Genomic DNA, 9405 nt, shown 5'->3' with positions numbered 1-9405 from the left:
TTTATTAAATATCTGCATGGAATATAAAAGGGAACATTGTGCCATGCTATATAATATTACTTTCAGCATTCATTTCAAATCTTATGGCAAAACAATTATACTTTGGGGGGGAGATGTTGTTTTGTACTTCTCACCAAACTAAGCATTATCATATTTTTCCTGAGAGGATGTCAACACTTTTCTATCTTAAGTGATCACACCACTGCACTCCAGACTGGGTGAGAGAAAGAGAGAGAGAGAGAGAGAGAGGGAGAGAGAGAGAGAAAGATCCTGTCTCAAAAACAAAAACAAACTGGGCGTGGTGGCTCATGCCTGTAATTTCAGCACTTTAGGAGGCCAAGGTGGGTCAGTTGTTTGAGACCAGCCTGGCCAACATGGTGAAACTCCATCTCTACTAAAAATAGAAAAATTAGTTGGCCATGGTGGTGCATACCTGTAATTACAGCTACTCAGGAGGCTAAGACAGAATAGTTGCTTGAACCTGGGAGATGGAGGTTGCAGTGAGCCTAGATCAAGCCACTGCACTCTAGCCTGGGCAACAGCGTAAGAACAAAACAAAGACTAAAGGAGACATGACACTGGGACTTCACAGAAAATCTTAGTTGCCTCCCTGTCCCTCCATGCTCATGAGCATCTCATCCCATATAATTCCTGCTTCTCCAGGTGAACAGGTCTTCACGATGACCGGAGACAGAAGCCCCTGTCTTGGCTAAGAATACTTTCTGCTCTCCCTATCCCCACATCCTCTTTCAGTTACCCATCACCTCGCTCCTTCTGAGCAATACGGTTCTGATGTCAAAGCCAGCACAGTAAACAGCTTCTGCTGTCCCTGAGAACTGTTGCTGCTGCAAATGATGCTTCCACTGCTACAGCTGGGTAAGTAAGGTAGGAAACAGCATTGAGGTGTGTTTGGAAGCCAAGACTCCAGGGCCTGGGTGTTGATGGGGCAGAGGATGGGCTATGGAGGCATGGAGGAAGAGAACATACAGGCATAAATACCAAATAACCAATATGAATTAGACATCTTCTGTGTGCCAGATCTTGACAGGGCTGGGGTGTCTGAAGCAAATAGCAAATTGGGCAAAGGAGAGGGATTGAGAGTGTGCGTGCTATAAAGGCCTGAGAGCACTAATAGCTGTTTCAGACATTACTGGAAGCCCTGAAGTTAAGTCTCTCAGCATTTCCATGGGCACACTTTGCCAGATGGAAAAGACAGGTTCAGAGGATAGCCGTAGAGGGGGCTGTGCATCAGGGTCCCCACACATTCCTCAACAGCACCCCCAAGTGACTCAGGTGAAGAGACCAAGATCAAGAGCTACTGGTTAGGGGAAAACTACCCCTTTCCTCCAGTAACCTCAAACAACCTCAACGAAAAAGTGCATGTAAACCTGAAGATGGATTCCTCATTATTGGCACCAATGATGAATGTCCTTCCTAATCCTTCATGTTCATCAAATGGCCAACATGTCCTATCTATTCTGTGTAGAGCAAGGCTGTTTCCAACATTCTTATGAGAAGATGCCATAGTACTCTTGGCTTCCATTGAATCTTCCATCAAAGGCCACTTGGGACTGGAAGAAGGAAATTGAGAAAGGTGTTGTGTTTACTGAATGGCTAATACTTCACTATGCACTGAGCTGGGTGCACTACAAATCTCAGGGCATTCATTCTTATAGCAAAGATGATATGAGAAGTTCAGCGAACATCCTGATTTTCCAGGCTAGGAAACAGCAATGATAAGGGAAGTGACTTGCCCAGCAGCATCCAGACTGTAAGTGAAGGATGGAGAAATTGATCACAGAGCCTAAGGGGAAAGTTGGGGGTGGGAAGAAGAGAAGCAGAGTAGGAGCTCTGGCTTGGACATCTAGCCTTGCTGGGTAGGTGAGGGATCACACACTATGTAGATCCTCAGAAAATTTACTTGCCACCCCTCAAGAAGGTCTAGCGATCAGGTTCAGGCCAAATGAGGAGAGAGGATAGAGGGGAACTTGTCTGTGAGGCCTGAATCCTGTGGGCTTCCAGAAAGTCCTTCTGAAGCTCTTTGTGAATAGCAAATAAAGAGAAGGCTGCATCCTGGAGAAAGTGGAGGAGGGAAGCCAGGAAGCCTTGCTGACTCCTGACTCTCCCTCCCCACAGTACCTACTAGGCTGCTCAACTCCTCTTGCTCCTTGGAGAAGACACTGCAGTGCGGCTGTTCCTTCCATGGGATCCCCACACCCTCTGTGCAGTGGTGGATGGGAGGAGTCCCTGTGGGTGTGGATGGCATGGATGGCAGCCTCCAAGTGACTTCCACCATGCTTGGCCCCTGGGCTAACAGCACCATCAGCCTAACTGAAGAGCCAGAAATGGGCATGAGACTTCTCTGTGAGGGAAAGAATCAAAACGGAACCCACGCTTTGAGCATTCTACTGATGTCAAGTGAGGGTGGAGGGGGCTCGGTGACTGGGTGAGGACAATAAGGGGGATGGGGACAGGCACTGGGGCTAGAGAATGGAGCAGAGTTTTGGTTCCAAAGCCAAACTTCTCACATGCTCTCTGCTTCCAGGAAAGAGTTCTTTGACTTCCCAGGCCTTCATGAAAGGGCTGATCCAGGGTGCTATCTATGCAGGAATTGTAATTGCGCTGCTCTTCCTCTGCCTCCTCCCTCTCATGTGAGTACTAAGGTTAAAATTCACTTGTGAGCCTACTACCTGGCAGGCCCTGGCTGCAGCCCTGGCTCAGAGAAAGCAAAGACAGGACCCCTCCCCTCAAGGAGCTTAGAGTCTAAAGAAGGAAAGAGGCACCAAATGCAGTCACCACAATCCAGGGCCATCAGGACGATGGCTCTGTATCGACAGAGGCATAAAGCTACATCATAAAACAGACACTTCCAGTACATTTTATAAAGGAGAAAGCCAAGGAGGGGCTTGGCAGCCCTGGAGAAGGCAGCAGCAAGTACCCGGGGTGCTGTCTGTGGTGGGCCTGCAGGGCTAAGTACTCATTAGCTTGGTGGAAAGTATTAATAGTATAGGTTAATCTCATTACCGGGTATATACCCAAGGGATTATAAATCATTCTATTATAAAGGCACATGCACATGTATGTTTATTGCAGCACTGTTCATTCACAATAGCAAAGACTTGGAACCAACCCAAATGCCCATCAATAGTCTGGATAAAGAAAATGCAGCACATATACACCATGGAATACTATACAGCCATAAAAAAGGATGCCTTCGTGTCCTTTGCAGGGACATTGTTGAAGCTAGCAACCATCATTCTCAGCAAACTAACACAAGAAGAGAAAACCAAACACTGCATGTTCTTATAAGTAGGAGTTGAACAATGAAAACACATGGACACAGGAAGGGGAACATCACACACTGGGGCCTGTTTGGGGGGGTGGAGATTTAGGGGAGGGATAGCATTAGGAGATATACCTAATGTAGATGATGGGTTGATGGATGCAGCAAACTACCATGGCACATGTATAACTATGTAACAAACCTGCACATTCTGCACATGTACCCCAGAACTTATAGTAAAATTGTGTATATGTGTGTGTGTGTGTGTGTGTGTGTGTGTGTGTGTGTGTAATACAGGTTGAGTATCTCTAATCCAAAATCAAAAATAAAAAATGCTCCAAAATGCGAAAGTTTTTGAGGCACCGACATAATGCCACAAGTGACCTCATGTGATAGTTCGATGTACATAAACTTTATTTCTTGCACAAAATAATCTTAAATATTGGATAAAATTACTTTTAGGCCATGTGTATAAGGTATATATGAAACATAAATGAATTTTGGTTTTGTTTCTGTTTTATTTTATACATATTATTTATACTTTTGTTATTTACCATTTATGATATACCCAAGATATATCATTATGCAAATATTCCAAAATCTTTAAAAAAAATAGAAATCTAAAACACTTCTGGTCCTAAGCATTTCAGATAAGGGATACCCACCCTTTGTATGCGGAAGCCCAGGGGCATACTTGAGGCATTTCCAGTGTCTTTGTGTAATGTCAGGTGCGCTGAGAGTGCCGGGTAATGGCTAAAAATGAGGTAGAAAGACATCCTTGGCATTGGTTCACAGAGTATTAAAACTTAGCTGCATTTATTGGCTAGAAGCCTGGAGTGAGAAGGGTTGCATTGCAGGAAGTCAGGCCAGAGAGTTGTGCAGGGGTGCCTGTCCAGACAGCTTGGACTGAATCCTCAGTTGGGAGCCATGAAAGAGTGCTAAACTGTGGAGGAAAGCTTGAGCTTGGGGTGGGACACAGAGAGAGTGAGAGCCAGAAGGTCAGAGGTCAGGCAGGAAGCTGGTGCAGGGGACTAAGCAGGAAATAGTAGGCCTGATCTGGGGTAAGTGATGAGGGGCAGCCAGAGAGGTGGGACTTGGGAATGGCCAGCTATGGGGAGAGAAAGATGAAGAGTGAGGTAGCAGGGCAAACTGAGGAGCTATTTTCAAAGTATAATCAACTGGACTTAAAGACCAGTAACAATCTCTCCACCAGTTGCAAGGCCCTTTCATAGCTGAGCTCATCTGAGCCCTACAGCCTAATAAGCAGGGTATCCCCATTATTCAAGGTGTGAAACTAATTCCCAGAGAGGATGTGTCGCTTGCCCTGGGTCATACAGCAAGCTGGTACTGTTGTTGAGGCGCTAAATCAGTAGCTCTGGTCAAGATAGAGCCCATTTGGGGATGCAGGGAGATGGAAAGCCAGAACCAATCCAAAGCTTGTTTTCTTAGAGTGAAACATATCAGAAAGAAGCAGGCAAAGAAAACTGCAGCAATCAAAGCAAAAAAGAGCTCTAAAGTCAGAGCAAGCCAAGAACTCAAGACGTCTCTGAAGCCTGAGGAACCAGGAAAACCCATAGTCACCACGTTTTCTGAAAGCTGAATATTGGTGTGTATCCATTGTGTCTGGTATCTAGTCTATGGGAATACGGATAATAAGATCCACAGTGAAAGGAGCAGTGTTTTGAAGGTGTTATCATCCTCAGTCTTGCAGGACACCTAATGCCAGAATGTGCCTTCAGATCATTTTATAAATAGGAAGCAAAGGCCCAGAGAGCAATTAAAATCAATTTACACACACACACACACACACACACACACACACACACACAAACACGGATACATTGAATCCCCACTGAAAAAGCAGTTGGGGAAAATCCTAATAGCAGTTGTAGCACTGGAGTGGAAACCAAAGGATTTGGTCCCTGAGTGCCTGGCCAGCCGCAGTCAGCTTGGTGTAGATGCCACAGGCCCAAGTCAGCCTGAAGTGGTTAGAGATCAGACCAAGCCCAGGTTACTCCTTCATTCACCCTGTACCCCACATCCTCAGCAGGGCTTGAAAGATAAAGTGCCCAAGGTTGCTAGGCCCCACTGTTATTTACCATTTATGATTCTCCAGAATCAGAATTGCCCTGCTGCCCTCCTAACACCCTGCGTGAACATTTAATGTCCTTCTGCGGGTAAACCATCTGTTAAATTTCACCAATATTTCCTTCAATATCTCCTAATCTTTGTGGTGGGGTCTCAGAAATGGGTCAAACCTAGGCCTTGTCCTCAGAGAGCAACCAGACTGGTGGAGAAGGCACCTTCACAGTAGGGAATGCTGAGCCAGGGAGTTACGGTGGGGCAGAAGAGGGAGGGACCAAACCTGCATGAGGAAGTCAGGCAGGATTCCCTGAGGAGTCTGAGGAACAGTCAGTGTTATTGGTACTGAGGATGCGCCAAGAGGGACCAGAAGGAGAAGACCAGTTGCAGGCTCCAACCATGGGGTTGTGAAGAAGGGCTAAGCCAGTGCTCACTCCATGTTGCCTTAATTCTGTGCACAAGGGGTGTCTTTTAAAGATTTGGATACCTCACCTCTTCCCACATTCTTCTTTCTTTGTCCTATTTTGCATCTCGCTTTCAGGAAAAGCAAGATAAACGAGCCAGCTAAGCCTGTGGAATGTGCATCAGACATGGAGTCACCATTATCCCTGGAATTACAAAAGCCTGCAAAATTTATAGAGCCCACAGAAACCATGGAGGTGATAATAAACCTGGAGCCCCCTGGACTCTCCTCAGCTCACAAAGCCCTCTCAGTTCCCACATACCCCTCACACTCATTCTCCATTGAATAGGAGGGGTTACTCTTAGACCTAGTCTTAGAACCTCTGAAGGCAAACTTCATAATTTGTTGTTTGGCTAAACCAGAAGAAATCTGCTCCACCCTGGGAAGGTGTCAAAAGAAGGAAAAATACATGTGGCAGTATGAATCAAGTCCATCAAGTTGCTTTTGAGCCCCTCCTGTGTGCCCAGTACCTGAGATACACCTACAAAAGCACCAGGCTTTGAATCCATCATATTTGGATAGAATCCCAACTTCAGCGCTTGGTGGCTGTATATCTTTGGGCAAGATCTTTCACTCCCCCACCCTTGAACATCACATGACCCATATCTGGGTGGAGAGTGGGTGAAAAGTACCGTTCAGAGATGCATGACAATGGGCCCTGAATGCCAAGATTCGTTGGAGCTTTGGAGCTTTATCTTGTAGGACCTTATCCTGACTCCCTTAGAATGTAAGTTCTAAGAGAACAGGGATTTTGTCTGCCTTGCTTTCTACTTTTATCAGCAGCACCTACAATGATACCTAAAATACAATAAGATCTCAAGAATGTTTGTCAAATTATTTAATTACAAGCTGTCATAAGGTTTGAAACAAACAAGTGGAGTGACCAGATATATACAGAAACATCATTCTCCTACCCTGACCCCGTATGTGATATATTTAAAAGGGGTAAGCCTGGAGGTAAAGATGATAGGAAGTTATTGCAATATTTCTTGGCCAGATTGAAAGGTGGGCATGCAAGGAATGGGAAAGGGATTCTGGCATTAGAAGGGACCACAGATGTGTATTGTTCCTCTCAGAATGGATGACAACCTCCCTTCTAGCCAGATGCTAGTAGTTTTCAGCAGGTGGAAAGAGGGTCATCTCTCCCCTGGGGCAGTATTTGTGAGTAAATACAGTGATCCTTAGCACCAGCTAGATGGTCATCTTATACTCAGGGTGGACATTTATGTTAGTCTCCACATGCATAAGCACCTCTTGATAGGCGGTTCACATTTCACAGAAATATCAGATGTGCCAGATGATGAGGGAAAGAAGGAAGACACTGGCCCTCCCTCCTTGGAGTCATGATCTACATAGATAGATAATGAAGAAATGCAGACAAATTTATAGTTTACAATGTTGATAGGTGCTAGAAAGAAAAAAGGATAGAATACTATGAGAAAGTGCAGGAGAGGAACCTAGGTTGGATTACAGAGTCAGAGAAGGCCTCTCAGAAAAAGTGACACTTCCTTGAGACCTACCGGATTTGTAGCAGCAGATCCACGGCTCTGACACGAGAGAGGTTTAGTGAGTTCAGGAACCCAGAGCAGGCTGCTGTGACTGAGGTGTGAGCTCCTGAAGGACCAGAATTTGCAGGGCCTCAAGGGCTCTAGTGAGAGGTTGAGGTTTTGTCCTCACTTGTGAAGAGTTATTTCTTTTCATGCCTCAGTGCAGCTGTATGAGAAGCAAACGCCAAACCTGTTATATAGAGGCTTCGATCCTCAACTCAAAACCTCTGTGCAGCAGAAAGAGAAGCCTCTATATAGGGCCGGGCGCGGTGGCTCACACCTGTAATCCCAGCACTTTGGGAGGCCGAGGCGGGTGGATCACACGGTCAAGAGATCAAGACCATCCTGGTCAACATCCCCGTCTCTACTAAAAATACAAAAAATTAGCTGGGCATGGTGGCGCGTGCCTGTAATCCCAGCTACTCGGGAGGCTGAGGCAAGAGAATTGCTTGAACCCAGGAGGCAGAGGCTGCGGTGAGCTGAGATCGCGCCATTGCACTCCAGCCTGGGTAACAAGAGCGAAACTCCGTCTCAAAAAAAAAAAAAAAGCCTCTATATAACAGGTTTGGCATTTGCTTCCACTGAAGATACATCCTCTCTTTGGGAGGGAGAGGCAGACCAGGCTGGGGAGAGGGAGAGTGCCAGTGTTAGGAAAAAAAGAATGAAACCTAGAAGAGGAACAGGAGAGAGAACCGGGATGGGGTGGGGATAGGTCAGAGGCGGGTTTGGGAATGGGAACAGAGAGCCTGGGCTTCATGGTGTGTCTCGTTTTCTCAGGGACAGGGGCCTCGGGTGCACGACAGGAAACAAGGAGCACCCAGGGTGCCTTCTTACCAGCCCTGGGGGTCCAGCACTGGGCATTTTGTCCATGGCTCGACTTCCCGCACGTACTAGGCTGAGAGAGGAATGTCCCTTAGCAACTCATTGGCCTGGAGTCTAGAGCACTGGTGGGGGTCTGGAACCACATGCCCAGGGAAAACGATTCCGCCATTGGCTGGGGGACCCGGGAGCAGCGGTTGCTCCTGACTAGCTCTGGCTCTGGAGACCCGCGCGCTCTCCTATGAGGCTGCGCATCCCAGCACCGCCCGCGCGAAGGGTCAGGCCCTGATTGGCTCTGGACAGACCCGCGTGAGCTCGCGGGGCGGGGCTTCACGGGGTGGGTATCCCCGTGCAAGGAGGTTGGCGAGGCCTCCGGGGACTCCCGGGTCAGCGAATCGGTTAGGCTTACTCTACCTTAGTCATTTCCCCGTGTTTGTGTACACTGTCGGGAGCATCTGGAGTCACTGAAAGCAGTAATAGGAAGTCAACCAAACTCGCTTGATCAAAAATTCAGGAGGACATTCGGTTTTCAAGGAAACAGTGCTGAGGAAGGACCAGGCTGGAGCTCTTTGGAACCTGAGACTAGGTGGTAAATATGGAAAAAGAAATGATAATTTAGGGGGAGGGAAAAGAGATCACCTGTGAAGACAACTCATGCACACACCAGGGCCTAGAGAAGTAAATGAGACTGGGAAGAGATCAGAATTTTATTTTATTATTTTATTCATCTATTTATTTTGAGACACTGTCTTCGCTGTCACCCAGGCTGGAGTGCAGTGGCACAATCTCAGCTCACTGCAGCCTCGACCTCCCAGGCTCAAGAGATCCTCCCACCTCAGCCTCCAGAGTAGCTGCACCCACAATGGCAGGCTAATTTTTTAAATTGTTTTATAGAGACAGTGTGTCGTTATGTTGCCCAGGCTGGTCCCAAACTTCTGGGCTCAAAATGGTCCTCCCACCTCAGCCTCCCAAAGTGCTGAGATTACATATGTGAGAAATCAGAGTTTTTGAGTCTGAAGGACCCTTACATGTTCTGCAATAACGCTCCCATTTTGCCGAGGAGGAAAAGGAGGGGAAAGCAGAAAGGGGACAGAACTTGCCCAGAGCTATCCAGCGAGTTACTGGCAAAGCCCCAGCTGGAACCAGCCCAGGGCTCTTTCCAACCTTTGATGTGAGGTTGTAAATTAAAGGAGGAGGAGGGATTTTGAGAG

General features: G+C 47.0%; 1 protein-coding gene across 2 annotated transcripts; it reads left to right on the top strand.

The window, feature by feature from the left end:
• The first annotated feature begins 691 nt into the window (after positions 1-691).
• Positions 692-6328, top strand: SIGLECL1 (SIGLEC family like 1). 2 transcript variants are annotated; one of them, XM_017512458.2, is made up of 5 exons: positions 692-876; positions 2137-2418; positions 2546-2651; positions 4733-4889; positions 5907-6328. In XM_017512458.2, the coding sequence occupies exons 1-4, from the start codon at positions 852-854 to the stop codon at positions 4881-4883; spliced, it is 564 nt and encodes a 187-aa protein (XP_017367947.1). In that variant the 5' UTR covers positions 692-851; the 3' UTR covers positions 4884-4889; positions 5907-6328. The 2 variants fall into 2 exon arrangements, with proteins under 2 accessions (XP_017367947.1, XP_017367949.2); XM_017512460.2 differs by lacking the exons at positions 2137-2418; positions 5907-6328 and having other exon boundaries at positions 855-876; positions 4733-4883.
• Positions 6329-9405: the final 3077 nt, after the last annotated feature.

This window comes from Cebus imitator, unplaced genomic scaffold (assembly GCF_001604975.1).
Source record: "Cebus imitator isolate Cc_AM_T3 unplaced genomic scaffold, Cebus_imitator-1.0 Scaffold473, whole genome shotgun sequence".
Lineage (NCBI taxonomy): Eukaryota > Metazoa > Chordata > Mammalia > Primates > Cebidae > Cebus > Cebus imitator.
This window is presented reverse-complemented; position numbering and strand designations above follow the sequence as displayed.

What these genes read in the sequence shown, in the direction of transcription:
- SIGLECL1 (XM_017512458.2), top strand. Translation starts at nt 852, where the DNA reads ATGATGCTTCCACTGCTACAGCTGG. An exon ending in GAGCATTCTACTGATGTCAA is followed by an intron (nt 2,419 to 2,545) that starts GTGAGGGTGGAG and finishes CTCTGCTTCCAG; the next exon opens with GAAAGAGTTCTTTGACTTCC. An exon ending in CTCTGCCTCCTCCCTCTCAT is followed by an intron (nt 2,652 to 4,732) that starts GTGAGTACTAAG and finishes TTGTTTTCTTAG; the next exon opens with AGTGAAACATATCAGAAAGA.